General features: G+C 42.6%; 2 protein-coding genes across 6 annotated transcripts in view; both read left to right on the plus strand.

Moving 5' to 3' along the window:
* The window catches only part of TRIP4 (thyroid hormone receptor interactor 4), an 89,607-nt gene extending 87,958 nt beyond the window's left edge, over nt 1–1,649 (plus strand). For all 4 annotated transcript variants that reach the window (XM_044232447.1, XM_044232446.1, XM_044232448.1 and 1 more), the window contains exon 13: nt 1,348–1,649. In XM_044232447.1, the coding sequence (XP_044088382.1) occupies nt 1,348–1,415 (68 nt within the window). In that variant the 3' untranslated portion in view covers nt 1,416–1,649. The remainder of the gene's footprint in view (nt 1–1,347) is intronic.
* A 5,183-nt stretch (nt 1,650–6,832) lies between these two features.
* Nucleotides 6,833–20,125, plus strand: part of ZNF609 (zinc finger protein 609) — a 231,184-nt gene continuing 217,891 nt past the window's right edge. For both annotated transcript variants that reach the window (XM_044229614.1, XM_044229615.1), the window contains exon 1: nt 6,833–6,920. The gene's annotated coding sequence lies outside the window, so the exon portion shown is untranslated. The remainder of the gene's footprint in view (nt 6,921–20,125) is intronic.

The following is a 20,125-nucleotide window of genomic DNA, read 5'->3' on the forward strand; positions in this document are numbered from 1 at the left end:
GAATTTCCAGCTGGGCAGCCTGGGGAATGAAAGACTTCTAAATCCCTGGGAATACTCTGTGCTCTAAAGCCCAAATTAAAATCAACAGCTTTGTGACTATTGTGGACAGCATTCCGGGCATTACTTAGTGATGGTTTCTGAAGAAGGATGGTTTCTGAGAAGTAATGTTATTCCAGAGACCGGTATATCTCCAGAGAGATGAAGGGGGAAAAGAAAACAAAATTTAGGAAAACAGGGAAACTTGTTAGGTTGAGATTATTTTTCTCACAGTCTTTTGCAGCAGTCAAGACATGTATTCTTATTTTAGTTAGAGAAATGAGAATATTGAGGTCTAGAGAGACTAAATAACTTGCCCCAGGTTTTATGTGATGACAAATATGGGGCAGTTATGGGTCACACTTTCACCTGGCTGTCCTTGAAGGGAGGCTCCTTACTTATTTGTTAAGTCTTTATTTTTATTATTTTTTTTGTGTGTGAGACCGAACTGCCCTGTTTCTGTTTCAGTTCAGCATGCCCATCTCTATTGACTTAACTGAGTCTTGTGGGAGAAAGCAATGTGCAAAACAGGAACTTTGTTAAGATTGTCTTCATGAGAGGGATAGTCCTTAAGGCTGCTACCACTGAACCAAACCCTGTCCTGGTAGATTTGAGGGGTCAGAGGTCAGGGACCACATCAGTGAAGTACCTCTCATTAGGGTCACCTGGGACAGGAAGGTTGCTTGTTTTCTAACTTTAACACTTAGGAGAGTCATACAGCCTATGACCTTTGCCCTTCTTAGCTTGTGATAGGGGCCCTTTGTCAATAAAGCATTCATGTGGATTCTACTCCACTGCTGCAGGTCCCTCCCCCTATTAGGTTGGAGGCTGCAAAGGGGTGAACTCAACTGCTTTTCTCACTGCAAGGGAGGTTCATGCATTATGCTCAGCCAGTTAACAGGTCAGAAGAATGAGTTTCCCACTGTGTGAAATGCCTTCCTTTATTACATGTGTGTATTCTTTAAAAACTTGCCTTAGCATCAGACATCCTGAGAAACCATGGTGTTTCTTTCATAGTAGCTACATAATTAGAAATATAAACTATTTAGATTCTTTAAGTGAATACTTATTGTGTGTGTGTGTGTGTGTGTGTGTGAGTGAGAGTGCCCACACTTGTGTGTCCTTAAACAGTATTCCCACTGATTCCTTATTCTTACAGAATGAAATTCTGAAGTTTGAAAGTATCTGAGTCCTGAAGCAAGATAATTGAATGTGACAGGAACACAGTAACCAGAGGACCTGCGAGGCCATGAAAGATTTGCATTGCAAATATAAAAAATAAATAATGAGGCTTCTTTTTCTCCCTTACAGGGAAACTGGATTCCAAGATCCATCAAGGAGCAAAGAAGGGGTTAATGAAGCAGAATAAAGCTGTCTGACCCAGGAGAAAAGGAACTAAACAACATAGTGGAGTTTTGTGTACTAAAATTGCTATCCGCTGGTCCTTTGGAACCTGAAGCATTAGAAATCTAAAGACTTGGCATCAGGCTTGAATCTCTTAGAATTTAAACTCTTACCTAAATCTGTATATTTTTCTTAAAGAGTGGGATTCTTACTTTATGTAGTAGGTCAAAATCTTTGAATACATTATTTATAAAATGCTATTTTAAAAATTCTAGGTCTTTGACATTTCTCTCAGAATGGTATCAGAAGAGGAAAGAACAAGTTGGTAATTACTCTCCTCTCTGAGGCTTGGATTTGAGGTTACAAAAATTCTTAACATAGGTTAACAATTTTTTTTGAGAAACCACTTGAATTTTAAAGTTTCTTTTTAAAGCAATAGCCTGGTTGGAGTATTAGGATGTTTGAGGAATCCTGTGTTTAATACAATCCTGTGATGGGACTGGAAGGGGTTTTAACAGGTTTTTTGCTCTAGTCCAACATCTCTTGAAGTGAATAGTCTTCAAAAGCTGAATAACCTTCTTTGGCAGATTTTTTTTTTTTTTTTTTTTTTTGAAGGAATAACCTGAAGGGGCGCTGCCACTTTGTTCATTGGTTTGAGATGTTAGGTCATAAGAGGATCAGCCTGGGAGGAGATAGAGCCACTTATTAAAGCAGCATGAAACTGCCCTATTTATTGTTGTGGGTATTGCAAAACCATCACTTGGATGGGGCAATTAGAAACAAACTAAAAAATAAAGTCCCTTCAGTAAACGTATTCAAATACCCTCAAATGCAGCCACCCAACACTTTAAACCATCCACACCTCAGGAAGCTATGAGCTTTGAGAAATAGAAGGTTGGTTTGAAATGAGATTTTCACTCATCAGTCTGGCCCCACTTAGTGAAGCACTTTTTTTCTGAGGCCGTTCAGTAGAGCTGTCAGAATCTCAGTTGCTGGCATCCTCAGGAAATTCATGGTCTTAAATGTGTATGTTCTGCTTTTTATAAAGCACCACCACAACACTAGGGAAGTTGGATTCCCTCCAGCAGTTGTGTGCATGACTTAAAAAAGAGTGCACAGGAGAGGAAAAAAAAGTGCCCTGTGTTATGAAAAAGATTAATTTCCCCTTTCTTTAATCCTTCATATTCAGCATGTATTTGCATTGAAATGCCTGCACTCATATGCATTGATGTTCACTCAACTGTGAACCCTGCTTGTTGCATAGCTCTAGGCACTGGTTTTGTGGGGCCTGATCACTCTGGATTCCCAGGGAAAACCCACCCGATTCTTGTTCCGGTAATGCAGACATGCAGTATTCTCATTCTTTTCCTGTTCAACTTCTGTAGAGAAAGTGGAAAGGACAGCTAATGGTACTTCTTTGCGGGGGGAGGGGAGTTTCATTCTGGTTTCCTGAAGACCCTAGTACTATTAATGAATCCACACTGGGTTAATAGATTACCAAGCAGTAATTCCATGAATTCTGCACTGGAATTATCTGGTTTTCTGAATTCCAGAATGAAACCAAAAGGCAGAAGGTGAAGGGCTAGGGAACAACAACATAAGTTTTCTGCCTTTTTATGTGAATCGCAGCTCAAGCACAGAGGAGTCTGGATTGATTTTTTTTTTTTTTTCACCTGGATAGATTGTGTATGCATGCCTAAAGAAAAACATCAGGACCTGTAAGATCAGGTTATGCAACCATTTTGTGTGCTGTGATAAGAAAGTTTACAAGAACATTATAAGTTTACAAGAATCCCCCCTCAGCATCCAAAATATGCAGTGGAGCCGCATGAGTAAATGGCAGAGTAACTTGGAAACTTCTTTTCATGGTTAGACTGTGAAGGTTTGTCTTTAGTTCACATGGGGATGGTGTAAGGTCTGTCTTTTATTTGTAGGACACCGGGGAGGAAGTGTGGGAGAGACTTGGGGGTAGATGGCCCTCAGTTGCTCAGTGATGAATAGCATAGTTTAAAGCCTAGTGGAAATTCTTAGCATCCTGAGTACAAATTCGCCCAGGAATTGCCTTTCAGTGCTTTATAACACTTTGCACTGACCCTTTTAACTCTGGGACAGCTTGGCCTGAGGGAAGTATCACATTTCTGAGCTGTTTTCTTTTGCTGCCTAAATGTTGTTGGTGCCGTCGGCGCCCCCTTTTGGATGGTTGGGTCCATTGGCTCTCGATTTGTACAGTACCTGAAGGATTCAGTTTTTGTTTTTCTAGGCAGGTCCCTGTCTTGATTATGTAAGCTCAGAGTGGGATATATATGAAACCAGATACTTTTTCTTGTCAGGATTTAGGAGACTTTGACTTCGTAGTCAGAGGTTCGGAATGGACTAAGGGTTTTGTGGGGTTTTTTGTTTTGTTTTTGCTTGCTATAGCTAATCTAGAGAAACAGAAATAGGCATCCCCTCTTTTCTCTTTAAGCTGGAAGTTTACAGAAACCCATTTTTTCCTAGGGTGTAGCTGTAAAAAATCTAGACTTTAAAGATTACTTTTACATATAATTACAAAGTAATGGTTTTTATGAGTTATAACCTTTAATCTCTTTCCATTTTAACTGCTGTCTCTACTAAAGCCCATTTATGTGGATTTCATTTAGTTTGGTAAAAATTTTTTTAATGCTTTTGCTAGAACTCCTAGCCAAGATTGAGACAGTATTGGGTTTGTTCTCCTGCCCAGCTAGAAAAGGCCAGTAAAAAAGCAAGCATCTATTAAACTAGAGAAATCAACTAACTTCAGTTTATTAGGCCTAGGGGGAGGAAAGAAAGGCTTGCGATGAAGGAATTTTTTTCCTTGAGATTCAAATAGCAAGTACACATCTGCTGTTCTCAGCTTCTGTGAATGTGTTTGGAGGGAGGTGATCCATAACACAGGCTCCAGCAGCAACAAGGGATCCAGCATGTGGAGGGCTTTTCTACTTCTCTCATACAGAGAAGAAAGAACATAGCACAGTTCCATCCTTCAACACAAAGAAACTTGTATAAATGTCCATTTATATGTGTACACATAATGTGGATTAATTCACGGGGTGAAACTTGGTAAACTGATCAGACTTCAGTTGTGACAATGGAGAGCCCAGAAAGAAAACCCAGTAAATATTCTAGCTTGGAGTCAGACAAATAGGGCTGGGGGTAGGGGAGTGGGGGAACTGAGAATCCACATAGAGTGTGACACGGGAAGGGAGTAAGATATTGGCACAAGGGGCAAAAAATGTCAATACGGAAGATTTGAGAATAGTCTAGAGCTGTACTGTCTAATATGGCAGCTACTAACCACTTGTGGTTATTTAAATTAAATGAAATTAAGAATTCAGTTCTTTAGTCCCATTAACCAAATTTCAAAGGGTCAAACAGCCACATGTGGCTAGTGACTTCAGAACTGGAGGGCACAAATACAGAACATTTCCATCATTGCAAAAAATTCGGTTGGACAGTGCTTATTCAGAACAGGGGTCCACACACTTTTTTTGCACAGGGCCAGATAGCAAATATTTTCAGCTTTGGCGGTCATACATGTTTCTGTTACACCTATTCAACTCTGCTGTTATAGTACAAATGAATCCATAGATAATGCATACATGAATGAGTATGGCTATGAGCCTATAAAACTTTATTTATAGACACTGAAATATGAATTTTATATTCTCACACCACAAAGTATTATTTTGATTATTTTTCTGCCCTTTAAAAATGTAATAACCACTCTTAGCTCATGGGACATAACCAAAACATGCAGTGAGCATGTGAGTGTAATTTGCTAACCCCTGGTCTAGAGGAACAGGAAGTCTTTTAGTGTACAGGACATCACTTAATTTTGGTGGTTCTTCCAGGCTTGCGAACTTTCTTTGGCTAAAAATTGAGGTTCACTGTAGGAGTGTTTATTTTCCTTTTTTCCCTATTTTTGCAGTCCTTTCCTCCCCAGTGATAGGGTCATGCTCTTCAGTAGAAGATGACTACTTGACTGTTAACCCTTAATTAAGTCGTATTTAAGTCTAAAATACCAAACCCTACTCTTTGTCTACCTGCTAAATAGTGAATCCTCACTTGTAACATTGCCTAGTAGAGATTGGAAGTATGCTGTCACCTGGAATCAGTACTGCCCTATATTGTACTAGAACAAGTTAAATATTGGTAGGCCAAAGGGAGATTATTCTTCCTAGGCTAGACAGGCTTAGTGTTCATCTTTAGCCACCCCCAACCCCATCCCCACCGCGTGTGTGTGTGTGTGTGTGTGTGTGTATGGAGAGTAAAGGGGTTTTTGGCCTGGCTGTATTCCCAAGTCACACACTTGAGCGGCACTGTTGAAGGATGCCTCAGGAGAAGGGAAGAAAGATAAAAACTGCAGAGCTAAAATGATCAAGGACACAGGAAGGACATAAAAGGGGCTAAGAAAGGGGAGCCTTGAGAATTAAGAAATTTGTTTGCTATGGAAGGAGGTGGAAGTTTTAGGGAAGAGGTCATGAAAAGTTTATATTTCACAAGTGAGAGATGGGTGGGAGGGTTCACGTAAACATGGACTGAATGTCTACTATGTAGTGTACTGGGCAATCACAGATGAATGGCAGATACGGAAAGGTAAAAGTTACAGTCGTTAGAATAGTGGGTTGCAGAAGGACAGCATCGGGCTTTTAAATAATAAAAAGCAACAAGATTTGGTGATACAGGATGGTGAGATGAAAAGGGATATAGAAAGATGAGAAGTGGGTACTTAGCAGAAAAAAACAAGTGGTAATCCTAAGAAAGAAACTGGAGAACAAAGGATAAAACAAATTAGGGGGTTGACAATTTGCTGAACCAAAGGATAAAATGGATGAAACCATTATGAGCTGTGTTTGCTCTTCTGTTCTTTATGAATATTCACGTTCAGACCCCTTACAGCCTTTTCTTCTGGACACCTACGGAACTGGTGTCTTCTGTATTTAAGATATGATTCCCCAGAGATCTCTCTGCGACGAAGTCTGGTCCTGCGAGAGTTCTTTCCACGAGGGGAGAGCGTTAGGTTCGAGCTCTCCAGTCCAGGTTTTCTCCGAGTTTATCTCTGTTTTAACCGGCTCGCCGGGTTTTCCAGCATTCCCAGAGCTACGACTCTAATCCGGGCTCCGTGTGACCGCGCATTCCGAGACCCAGGATTTGGCTCTTTCATCCAGGTTCCGGGTTTCCCCGGCGTACTCCCGCTCCAGACTCCACCGCAGCCCGGAATCCAGATCCGAGGGCCCGGTAGTCCAGTTTCCGGGTCTTCGGGGCGGCCCTGGTTGTCCCGGATCGCGGCGGCGGCGGCGGCGGTGGCGGCGGCTGAGGGACCCGCGGCCCCGGACACAGCGGCACCGGCCGGGCGGGGCGGAGCGGCACGGGGAGGGGGCGGAGAGCCGGAGCTGAGGCGGGGTGGGGTGGGGGGGAGGGGCCGCGGGAACGGATGGCGGCCTGGGCCCCGTAGCAGCGGCGGCTCTACGGCCCGGGGCCCCGGGCGGGCGGAGGTGGCGGCTCCCGGGACCGGCCGCGCGGTGAGTCCGAAGCTTTGTGTGGAGCCGGGGCTGGGGGAGGAGAGAGGCCGTGGCGCTGAGGGGGGCGGGGGCTGGGGGGGCCGGGGGCAGCGGCGCCTGACGGAGGAAGTGGGGGTTGGGGGGCTGGGGCGGAGCGAGGGGAAGGTGTGTTTGGGGGGGAGGGGGGGTCGTTGCGTGGGTGGGGGAGGGGGCGTCGAGGGGCGCGGGGTGAAGTTCAAAGCGTGGCCGGGGCCGGTTCAACCTCAGGGTAGGGGTGCCCAAGAGAGGATTAGGGTCAGACCAGGTTGTGGGGACAGGCCAGAGAGTTTCAGTGACGAGTCTGGGTATCTCGAGGGGGCCTAAGGCGGCTGGGGCTAGTCAGGGAGTTAGGGGGGTTCAGGGGTAAGGGTTGGGAGCAGGACGTGTGCGCGGCCCTGGGGTGGGGGGGGCAAGGTGGCCCGGAGTGTGCAGTAAGTAGGTTGTGGGTGTGTGCTCCTTCTAGTCTTCAGGTCACATTTACTCCTGTCCTTTTCTTCAAGATGGAGGGATCCCTGGGCCTGGCCCTTAACTGCTCTCCTTGTACCCCCGGGAGGATTTGTGACCCTGTCCTGTTTGGAAAAACCCATGCTGCCCTCTTTTCCCTTTATGTGTAATTACGGTTGGATCATCTCTGTGCTTTGCTCAGATTCTCCTTCCTCCCTCTGGGGTTGAGGAGGAGGAGACACATCTGACCAATTAATGTGTGTTTGTGAAACAGGCAGCAGCAAACAGTCATTTCAGCTTCTAGGAATTAGGCTCACACAGGGTGGAGAGATCAGAGCCCTTCAGGGGGAATATTTCTGAACAAATCACAGATGATTAAATTCTCTAAGAAGCAGCTTCCTACCTAAATGAGAGTGGGAAAGATGGGGGAGAAAACCTGTCTGTTCTAGCCATGTGTCCAGAGCCCCAGGGGTTGAGGAGAGTCCCCAATCCCCCACAGGCCTCTCTTTTCTGTACTAGGCTTTGCTCTGCAGCCTTGAGTTAATTTCACCCCTGCTGCTTTGTCTTGGGGGAGGGAGTGCTGGTTTAGGCTGTTGTGAGGAGATGACTGTTCTGCTGCCACACACAATAGTCTGTGTCATTTTATCGGGAGTGCTACCCCAGGGCTGAGAACTGCTGCTGCAGAGATAAACCGGTCCCTCTCACCCGCCTATTGTGTACACAGTGAAGGTCATAGGTTCAAGTCTTGTCTGAGAGCTTTGGATATGCTCCATCTCCCAGGCTCCTCAGTGCCATTTTCTTCCTTTTCCAGACTGGGGCTTGCCATTGGAGGAGGCCAGACAGAAAGGCTCTTCTTTTTGAGTGAGGAACAATGCAGAGCTCATTGGCACACATTTTTCAGAAGAATAGGGAATGCCAGCCATGTTGTGCCTGCCTCTTTGGCTAGCCTGTACTAAGTTGTGGAGGAATCGTGTCTGGGAGACTCAATCCGATGTTTGTGTCAGACCTTTAAGGAAGAAGACTCCAAGGGGAGGTTTCCACTCTTGTTTGAACCATCATATTTCTTTTTAAACAAACTGGACACTCAACAGTGATTTTTGCTTGTTTAGGAATACCACTAAAAACCTTAGCAGGGTTAAGATAGGGAGTCAAGGACCAAGTACCTTTTTAATGATGACTTCCTGGTCAGTAATAATTGCACAACAAAAAAGCCACAGAATTTGCCTATCTGGGCAAGGGCTATGGAAACAAAACAACTTTCTTTTTAATCTTTATTTTAATTCTGATGAAAAGAGATGACTTGCCATTGTGCATAAAGGCCATTTCTGCCTTTATATTAGGGAGAAATTTGTCAAAGTGATGAATGTAAAAATCATTTGAGGTCTTGGGGTTTATTAATAAGAGAAGGATGAGAATAAGCTAGAAGAAACGCTGTCCTTTTAAATATCTCATAGAAGTGTCCAGATAGTATTTAGGTACTATTAGTTGGGTAAAAAATTATTTGGGATTAGAAATGAGGTTTCCATTTAGTGTATTAAGGAAAACTTTTAAGAAGAGATTAGAAATCAGACTCCTTGTGAGAGGGCAATTGCACACAATGCACTGTGTACATAATAGCCAACCATAGCCTATAGGGTATTGTTGAATAGGAATTTTAGACTTTGGTTTTGGTAGAGGTCTTGTTCTGAGGTGCTGAGTCTATGTGCCTCCCTCATCCCTTTATTTCAGTGAGTTTCTTAAAGTGATGACTTGCCGCTTAGGTGTTGGGCTTTGTTGGGAGGGAACATGTTCTTGATGACAGAACTATCTTAAAGTCTTTTTAGAATTGTTGTCTGTCTTTAGAGTATTTCCAACTTACCTGTCCAAGGTCTCTGGGTGAAGCCTCACCTAAATTGAGTCCAAAGCATTTTGTCCTTGGGTTGTAGGCATTCATTCTGAATCCTGTCAGGTCACAGCAAAGGCAAAAGACTCCTGTTAAGTTTGCCCTGATTAGAATTAGTGGTTTCAGAGTTGGGCCCTTGCCACAGGGAGTCTTCTGAGTCTACTGATTATGACCATCTTTCAGAGAGCACTTTGGTTTTCTTGGTAGAAAATGTTTTCTTGTGAGAGGTCTAGATAGCTGGGCAGATTAGTGCTTATTTTGCGTGAGGATATAGGAGCATAATTTTGGCTCCTGGTAGTAATTATGTTGCAATTAGCATATAGCAACTAAAGGACTGGAACAGGATAATTTGTTGAGGGGTTTAGCATTGCTCTGGCGATTAGAAGTGCCACTCCTTATTTATTTGACTCCAAACACTACTGCCATGGACTCAACCATGGAGACGTCAGAAGTTCTTCCCCCCCTCATTCCTGCCAGGTACCATAGCACTTTGCAACTGCCACCTTCTTCTGCTACATAGGTAGCTGAGCAATTGTTATTTCCCTTGTGGAAAACCAGTCATGGATGGGAATACTGCCAGACAGATGGGGCCATTCTGAGATAAGGCAGCCTTATGTTGTGTGGCAAGTTTTCTTTTCAGCAGTCGAATTTTCACTTCTACTTGATTTTTAAAAATCCATTTCCTTTAAAAAACAACAGCAACAAGAGCAAACCCCACAAAATACAAAATCACATAGTGTGCTGAATATGCCATCACGATATCTCTCATAAAAGTTGGCTGTGACAGACAAAATGAATATCGGTGATGCTGATTGGCAGGATCTGGGCCCACTAAGTGTCAGTGAAGGACTCTTTTCACTAGGGAACAGGTAATTCACCAAAGCACCTGCCTAGCTGGGCACGTGGAATTGGCAGCAGCTGTGCTGCTGAAGAGGGATTATTGAGCAGGTGGTTAAAGAATCACATGCCACAGTGACAAGAAAATACTGGGTCTTCCGTGGTTTAGGCTCAGTTCATATGTGTGAAATTGCTCTTTGTTTCACATTTCTTAATGTCTGATACAGGTTTGTTAGTAAGATGATAATGGAATAGAAAAAAGAGATTCTTCTTTCTCTATGTTTCTTGTAGAATACTGAGCAACATGCCTTAGACATAGTCCTAGCTGGCCTTATTGTAGTTCTGTGATTTCTGGCTTTATGCCCTATGAATGGGAAGGAAATGGTGGTAATTCAGTTTTCTAGTGCTTGTTTATTAGAGGGAAATGGGAAGGAGAAAATTCTTTGCTTTCAGTGTGGTGAAATAGATTTAACCCACTGGGAGACTACCCAGCAGGTTTTATGCAAAAGATATAATTGACTTTTTGTGTAGGTCTACCTGACATGCCTCCCTCAAGAAATTTGCATGTGTTTTTATTTTATGAATGTAAATCTCCATATGAAGTTTGCATCTCTTCAGATGTCCTGTTTCATTTTTAGTTTCTCCTAGCACCTTTATAACTCTTTTCTCTGGCATTGAGATTAACATCACTTGTTAGAATCAGATCATCTCAAGCCAAATCATATTAAGAAAATAATACCTCAACTATATATTTATCTTAGAAACAAGCATAGTATTTCCTATAACTTGGAGGAGGACTTTCTATTTTTAGGTTTTTTGCAAATACCCAGGTTTTTCTTGTAGGTTACCATCATCATCTTCTGTTAATATATTATTTTTCTTTCACGTGTTCGTGCTACTATAGTAGGCGGTGCCATAGAGCCAAAAATGTATGAACAAATAACTTGGGTGTTTATTTTCTGATTTTTTTAGGGCCCTCTAGTCATTTTCTGTGTTAGGTCAACACAACAGGCTATGTGCTGCCCCCCTCGCTGAATTCACTGGGTACTAATTAACAGTTGATTGAAGGGAAGTAAGTGATATTAACTGTTTAGAGTTCAGAAAACCCTTTTCCAAGTGGAGTGAAGGCTCTCTAAGGGATAGAGAGAGCTTTAGATACATAGATTGATTGATTGATTGATTAGGGGAAAGGGAGGCAACAGTATAAGGCCAGGGCCAGTAGACCACTGCAAAGACAGGAACATTTGCAGTTACCTGCTTAAACCTGGTTCATAACCTAGCTTTAAGTGGGAGCCTCGCAGTTATTTGTATAGCATTAACTTCTCGGAAAGAATATAATGTTCTTTATTTACCCATATGAAGCCATCACAGTTGTTTGTTTGTTTTAAACTGTTCACAAACCACTATATACTTTCCTAGCATTTTCAGTAGTTTGCTTCCTCGTGCTTTTTCCCCTCCCCCATCTCTCATCCTAGTTCCCTGCTCTGAAGACTTCTCCAGCAGCTTGGAAACACTCTAATTACTGTAGCTATTATAGTCACAACCCAGATCTTCCACCTCCTTCCCACTCACCCCTTTCTATCTTCCTTCCCCCTCCCCTTGCTCTAGCAGCAGGAGTTGAACTGCAGTCTCATGAGCACAGTCAGATCTATGAATGAGCTTTATATCTTGTCAAGGCAGAACTCCAGATCCAACAGGGCTGATTTTTCATGGTCCTCTTGCTGTTTGTTCTTGGATCAGAGTCCCAGAAATAAGAGATGGCAAATACCTATTAGGTCATATCTAGTCCATCACTCAGGAGCAAACCTCCAATCTTTCTCTTGTCTCTGTGAGAATTTTTTCCTTCTTTCTTTTGCAGGTGAAAGCTGTCTGATGCCAGGCAAGCTCTGAAACTGCCTTCTTTTTATTGTGCTCTCTGGTCATTAGTGTATGACCAACTTTGCTCTCTTGGATTTTTATTCTTACACCGTTTTCATGATTACTTGCTCCCAGCAATATCTCTACCCCCTTCAAGTTCAGTCCTTTTTTATTATTGGCACCACATTTGTGGGTTCCTTTAGTACCGTCAGTTATCTATACCAGAAGTTATCATTTTTCAAACCTTTGCCACTAGGGTCATTGTGGCCTCATCTTAAGGAGATACATTTCACAAACACCCAGGACACACATCCTGGCATGTAGTAACTAATAAAATGGTTCAGAAAATATGTGCGAGGTTGTGCCCTTAAGAAACCCCTGGATTGGATATACAAATGCTGCTGCTTTCTTTTTTTTTTTATAAGATTTTATTTATTTATTTGACAGACAGAGATCACCAGTAGGCAGAGAGGCAGGCAGAGAGAGAGAGGGAAGCAGGCTCCCCGCCGAGCAGAGAGCCCGATGCGGGGCTCGATCCCAGGACCCTGAGATCATGACCTGAGCTGAAGGCAGCGGCTTTAACCCACTGAGCCACCCAGGCGCCCCTAAATGCTGCTGCTTTCTGTTTAATTTGGAGTACTTCCTGTTCTAACCCTTTGTTCTCCTTATGTGGATGGATTTTATTTTTGTGTGGCTTAGTTAAGTTACTGTTAAGTTATTGTTTGATTTAAGAGTGTTTTCTTTGCTAATACAGCTTTTCAAAGAATAGAATAGGGTATCATGGTATCATAAAACCTCATCACTATTATGCTTCTGACCAGCTGTGTGACCTTGTGCTAGTCACTCCACTGTTTTCACTTTCTTATTTGTAAAATGAGTACATTAAACAAAATCATCTCTCAAGGTTCCATTTAGTTGTAGAATTTTATGATACTAAGATTGTGGTGGAAGAACAGGCAACTTATTGATAGTGAGAAGTTTTTTTATTACTGTGTCAAAAATATAGTCAGTATATAGGAAGGCTAATGAGTAAAGCCTTGGTTCTCTAGGGTTTGATCCTTCCTCTTTGATATGTTTGTGAAGCTTTTTACTGTGCATTTTTTACTAGGCCATCTTCTTTTAGAGGCTCTTATACCCTTATTGTGCAGGTTCACCAGCTTGTCAAATATATTTTTTTCTAGTCTGCTCAAGCCATAGAAGTGGGAATCAAAAAGCTGTAGAAAAAGCACCTCAGATTGTGAGAAGGAAATTGTACCTTGAAAGATTTGCCAGAAGCAAATTTGTGTGTTAAGTCAGCAATCTAAGATTTTTAAATCTCTTTTATCTGAAATCTTTGAGTCAAATGGGTCTGATCTTGGAGGTGGGTTAGGTACTTTTCCGTTTTTGACCAATCATTAGAAAACTTGCTTTGAATTAACTTCTTGGGATTAAATATGATTGCCCACTGTGTTTTGCTGGAAAATAAAATTATGTGATTTAATGCCAAAAAATGCTAAATTGGTGACATTTGGTAAAGTATGACTAACAGGGAGGATCCCTGAAATGCCCGGTAAAGGGACTGAGGGATAGAAGGTGGTAGGTGTTTATAGAAACTGTGGAATTGACAATAATGTTAAGAAATCTTTGCTTTCCGGCAGTTTAAATGAATAAAATTACATAACCACGTTAATTCCCCAAGTTAGAATTTTTATCAGCATTTCCTAGTTAATTCTTGGAGTGGGGACTTCCAGTAGTGGCTGTTTATTGAGTGTTAAGATGGTGGTCTTTTAGTCTTTTTTTCTCTTTGTTAATATAGCAAAAATCACATGTTCAATCTACCTTTGAACATTGGAAGCATTCACGGTTTTAAAAGTTGCATTTATTTCTTTATTTTTTTTAAAAAAAAAGATTTATTTATTTATTTGTCAGAGACAGAAGGAGTGCACAAGCAGGGGGAATGGCAGGCAGAGGGAGAAGCAGGCTCCCAGCAGAGCAAGGAGCCTGATATGGGACTCCATCCCAGGACCTTGGGATCATGACCTGAGCTGGAGGCAGACCCTTAACCGAGCCACCCAGGATAAATTTCCATTTAAAACATCTATCAGTCTGTAATAGAAAAATCTGGTGGATGGAACTATTGTTTATTTTGGACTCACAAAAAGTCCTGGGAATGCTTTGCTTTGTTTCCAGCCATCTTCAACATATTACTAATTTTTGGGTAATCTGAAGGTTAGTTTGAGAAGTGCTCCACTTGAATTTGATATTTTAGAAAGATTTACATTAGAAATACTAGTAGTTTTTATTTTTAATTTTAAAATTATTTTTATTAGCATACAATGCATTATTTGCCCCAGGAGTACAAGTCTGTGACAAGTAGTTTTTATAGATGGGTTTTTTTTTTTTAAAGATTTTATTTATTTTATTTGACAGAGACAGAGATCACAAGTAGGCAGAGAGTCAGGCAGAGAGAGAAGGGGAAGCGGCTCCCTGCTGAGCAGAGAGCCCTATGTGGGGCTCGATCCCAGGACACTGAGATCATGACCTGAGCCACCCAGGCGCCCCTATAGATGGGTTTTTGTTTTGTTTTTTAGGTGTCAAGTGATGCATAGGGTATTGAATTGAAAAGTGGCCAGAGTAGATGCCATGCAACCTTTGGAAATCAAACCACACCATGAATGAAATCCAGATCCTGGCAGTTAGGTCACATTGTGTGCTTGGTACCGTATTGCATACTTGTATCTGTAGTTTCTTAGGCTGTAGTTGAATATTTGTTGGGGAATGCAGCAGTGTATGCTCTATTATGTGTATAAGTACAGCTGGTGGGCTTTTGGCAAATTACCAGCAATGTTTCTAGCAATACTTCTTGGTGGACACTTTGGGTTTTGTTAGGTCTTGTTAGGTGAAGTTTGGTGTGAAACTCAGCATTAATTTTTGTTCTGGAACTGATCCTTCTAGAGCAGTCTTAAAAAATGTAATTAGAGGGGCGCCTGGGTGGCTCAGTGGATTAGGCCGCTTCCTTCGCCTCAGGTCATGATCACATGTCTTGGGATTGAGCCCCACATCAGGCTCTCTGCTCGGTGGGGAGCCTGCTTCCCCCTCTCTCTCTGCCTGACTCTCTGCCTACTTGTGATCTCTCTCTCTGTCAAATAAATAAATAAAATCTTTTTAAAAATGCTATTAGAAGTGGAATTATAGGAAGAGAAGTTGCTATTGTGCAGCTTTTGGGGTATGTGAATCTGAAGGAGGGAGGAGGGAAAATTTTTTTCTATTTGGCATCTGCTTACAAACGTACTTCCATCATTTCTGACACTTGCCTATCCCTTTCTCTCCTAAGCATTACACTTCTTCCAGTTATGACGGCACAAAACTTTGGACTCAAATTTGGTTCTTTTTCTTACTTCCTACCTTATCTAATCATTCACCAAAATTGGATTATTCTAAATAGCTTGCCATTGAGCTTTGCTTTTTCATCTGACATAGTTCAGGCCTTCATCCATATATTATTGCAGTCATCTCATGGTTAATGACTCTCTATTCCATAGTACAGTCTGCTGCAATATTATTTTAATTCTTTTTAATGTAGGCTCTAAGCCCAGTGTGGGGCTTGAACTCACAACCCGAAGATTAAGAGTCACACACTCTACCACTGAGTGAGCTAGCTGCCCCGGTATTATTACAATTTTTCTTTATTTGCTTAACTGATCTTTTTTTTTTTTTTAAGATTTTATTTATTTATTTGACAGAGACACAGCAAAAGAGGGAACACAAGCAGGGGAGTGGAAGAGAGGGAGAAGCAGGCTTCCTGCTAAGCAGGGAGCCTGATGTATGGCTGGATCCCAGGACCCCCTAGGATCATGACCTGAGCCCAAGGCAGATACTTAACAACTGAGCCGCCCCGACTGGGCTACCACAGTGCCCCTGCTTAACTGTTGTTGAGCAGTTAAGTATCAGGGCATACGTGTTCCTTCTCCTTTCAGAGCTTAAAATTGTAGTTGGGGAGACCAACAATCAACTGATAAATGTATGCTCATGAACTAAAGTGCCCTGAAAGAATTTGGTTCTAGACAAGTATATGACAAGGAACCCAGTGTAGTTTCCACCTTTTTTTGGTTTTGTTTTGTTTAGATTCACTGTGGGGCTTGAGCTCAGAACCCTGAGATCAAGACCTGAGCTGAGATTGAGTTGGTGGTTTAACTGACTGAGCCACCCAGGTGCCCCTTTAAGTTTTATTTAATATATTTTTAAAAGTAATCTCTACATTTAACTTAGGGTTTGAACTCGTGCCTCCAAGATCAAGAGTCCCATGCTCCCCTGACTGAGCCAGCCAGGTGCCCCATTGATTTTTTGTTTTGATTTGTTTTATGATTTTATTTGATTTTTTTAAAAAAGATTTTATTTATTTATTTGACAGAGATCGCAGATAGGCAGAGAGGCAGGTGGGGGTGGGGAGCAGACTCACTGCTGAGCAGAGAGCCCGATGTGGGGCTCGATCCCAGGACCCTGGGACCATGACCTGAGCCAAAGGCAGAGGATTTAACCCACTGAGCCACCCAGGCACCCCTTGATTTTTTTTTTTTTAGAAAGAGTGAGCAAGCATTCATGCCAGAGGGTGGGAGGGGAGCGGCAAAGGGAGAAGTGGAGAGAGAATCCTAAGCAGGCTTCATGCCCAGCACAGAGCTCAATGCCAGGCTCGATTTCACTACCCGAGATCAAGACCGAAGCCAAAATCACGAGTTGATGCTTAACCAACTGAGCCACCCAGGTGTACCTTAAGATTTTTTTAAGAGTAATCTCTATACCCAATGTGGGGCTCTAACTCACAACCCACAGATCTACAGTTGCATGCTCTGCCGGCGAAACCAACCAGGTGTCCCCCAGTACAGATTTTTAAAAATATAGTTCTGATCATTTCACTTCTTGCTGAAAAACCTTAAAGGGCTCCTTATTCCCTGCATAGGCCAGCACTCAACATCCTCTATAATCTGACCAACCTTGGCCCTCCTCAGCCCCCATTTCATTTCTTTCTCTCTTTTTGCAGCCCTTTCTTCAGCTTATCCTATATTTTTCATTCTCAACAGCTTTTTTTTTCTTTTCTTTTCTGTTGGAATGGCCCTCCCTGCTCCAAAGCATTCATCTCCAAATCTGACCCTTCAACCTAGCAAAAAATTTCATCTCCTTCTCAAAGCCTTTTTTAAACCTTTTCTTCCCACCCAGCTATCTCCAAAATTGATTTCATCTTCCTCTTTATCTCTTTTTGCTCTGTTATAGCACTTTCTCACAAGTTGTCTTTAATTAATTATTTGTGAATATATTTTTTTCCTCCCTCATTTTGAACTGCCTGAGACATCTCTGTCTCCTCTGTTCCTCATGGCTTCTCAACCAATGCCTTAAAATATTACTTTATGCTTAATTAATACTTGCTGAATTGAATTGGAATTTGATTTTTTTTTTAAGATTTTATTTATTTATTTGAGAGAGATTTATTGAGACAGAACACAAGCAGGCAGAGAGGCAGGCAGAGAGAGAGGAGGAAGCAGGCTCCCTGCTGAGCAGAGAGCCCAACTCGGGGCTCGGGGCTCGATCCAAGGACTCCGAGTTCATGACCTGAGCCGAAGGCAGCGGCTTAACCCGCTGAGCCACCCAGGCGCCCCTGGAATTTGATTTTTAAAACAGAAACTTCTTGTAATTTTTTTTTTTAAGATTTTATTTATTTATTTGACAGAGAGATCACAAGTAGGCAGAGCAGCAGGCAGAGATAGACGGGGGGGGGGGGGGGGGGGGGAAGCAGGCTCCCTGCTGAGCAGAGAGCCCTGTGTGGGCCTCAATCCCAGGACTCTGAGATCATGACCCTAGCCAAAGGCAGAGAGGCTCAACCCACTGAGCCACCCAGGCGCCCCTTCAGGCTTCCTTTTATGCTAAGGTAATTTCCATTCAACACATTTTATCCCAAACTGAATAACCTAGGACTATAAAAGTGTTCAGAAATCCTTCAGAATCAAGGACAAGCATTTGTTGCTTTTACTGCCTGCAGCAGTACCATATATCCTAGCTGATGGAAGACTTTGGGGAGGGAGAGGAGTAGTAGTACATGGCAGGTGGAGGCAATGTAGGTCAGACATGGGAACCAGACCGGTTCTGTTAGAGGAATATAGGCACTGTTGGGCCCTCTGGGTATTGTTGACCTCTGGAAGGTCTTTTTAGTTTTTCTTATTTACTTCTTTCATTCTATAAATATTTATTGCATTCCTGTTATTTGTGAGGCCCTAGTCTAGCTGCTTAAAATCTATCAGTGAACAAAATAGACCCAAAACAACCAACCAAACAAACAAAAAAATGAAAAAAAAAAAAATCCCAACCTCATGAATCTTATCTTTAAACAGAAGGACATAGAAATAAGCATAATTACATATTATTGTGAGGCCAATAAATGGTGTGAGAAAAGTAGAATATTGGAAGGGGGATTAGGTGTGTGGAGGAGGTATAGGTGGGAGAGGTGGGAAGGCTGTAGCTTTAAATAAGATGGTCAGGGGCACCTGGGTGGTGCAGTAGGATAAGCATCCGACTCTTGGTTTAGGCTCAGGTCTGATCTCAGGGTCATGAGATTGAGCCCCATATTGGGTCTTGGGCTGAGCTTGGAGCCTGCTTCAGATTCTCTCCTCCCCTCACTCCTCATCCTACTGTGTCTATCTGTCTCAAATAAATCCTTAAAAAAAAAAAAAATACAGAGTTGGCATACTTGAGAAGCACGTTACTGGTTGTTAGGCACTTTGCTGAGGTTATTGAATGCTGCCTAGCAGAGAGAAAGAGGCAGTGTCTGCAGTTGTTCCAAAGAGTCCAGCTGACATAGAGGGGGAAACAGCTACTCCTTATGTTCTTTTCTCCTGGCTGCTCCTCTGGTTGGCATTCCTGGAAGTTAATCATGGTGAAAATTGCAGTCAGTCATGTCTGGAAGACACCAGGGGTAGAACTGGAGGCCCTGTAGCCAGTTCCCTGAGGGGTGGGATTTACTCTTCGGCTAACTGGGTCTTGGATACCTAGAGTAAAGGGTGAGGTAGGCCCCTGAGTTATCTCCTGACTCAAGGGGAAAAGTCCAATATGACCTTCGTGGTGAGGCTTCACCAACTTTGGGATAGCTCTTTAAAAATAAGCTTTGAAGGAGTATGCACTCTGCTCCCAGCTTAAAAATTGAATTTTCAGGTTTCTGGTATTTTGACTTCCTCTAAACACATAGCCAGCTGTGTTCTGGAAGTCTCAATACCTAATGCATTAGCCTGAGGATGAAGATGTCTCATGATGTTTGGATGCTCTCTTGTTTGACTTGTGTATTTTAAATTTTCTTTTTTTTTTTTTTTTAAGATTTTATTTATTTATTTGATAGAGAGAGATCACAAGTAGATGGAGAGGCAGGCAGAGAGAGAGAGAGATGGAAGCAGGCTCCTTGCTGAGCAGAGAGCCCGATGCGGGACTCGATCCCAGGACCCTGAGATCATGACCTGAGCCGAAGGCAGCGGCTTAACCCACTGAGCCACCCAGGCGCCCTAAATTTTCTTACAATTTCCTTGCTTGCCCTTTCCTTACCCCTCTCTTTCTTCATTATTTTTCCTTGTCCTCATTCCTTTTTTGCTTACGTGAAGCTGATAGGAAACAGAAATCCCTTAGGCCAGACTGCCACTTTGGTTAATTGGCTGGAAGCTAAAATTCCTACCTAATATACAAGAAATGGCATGTGTTATTTCTGTCCTTGGGTTATACAGAATGCAGCTTGTGGATATCAAGCTCTCAGCTGGTTTTACGTTATGCTCTTCAAGGTAGCAGAGGTAGGTAGTACCTGAACACTATTTTTAGTTATTTATACATCAACTGGTGCAGTTGCAGTGCATAAGGAGATCTATTTGCCATTCCATAAAAATATGCTGTTTTTGATATATAATTTTATAATAAAGGTTCTCTTTCTTTCTTTAAGATCTTATTTATTTGACAGAGAGACAGCAAGAGGGAACACACAAGCAGGGGGAGCCAGAGAGGGCGAAGCAGGCTTCCTCCTGAGCAGGGAGCCTGATGTGAGACTGTATCCCAGGACCTCGGGATGACCTGAGCCAAAGGCAGATGCTTAATGACTGAGCCACCCAGGCGTCCCTATAATAAAGGTTCTTAGGGGCACCTGGCTGGCTGGGTCTGTGGAGCATGG

The sequence above is a fragment of the Neovison vison genome, chromosome 13, assembly GCF_020171115.1.
Source record: "Neovison vison isolate M4711 chromosome 13, ASM_NN_V1, whole genome shotgun sequence".
Classification (NCBI taxonomy): Eukaryota; Metazoa; Chordata; class Mammalia; order Carnivora; family Mustelidae; genus Neogale; species Neogale vison.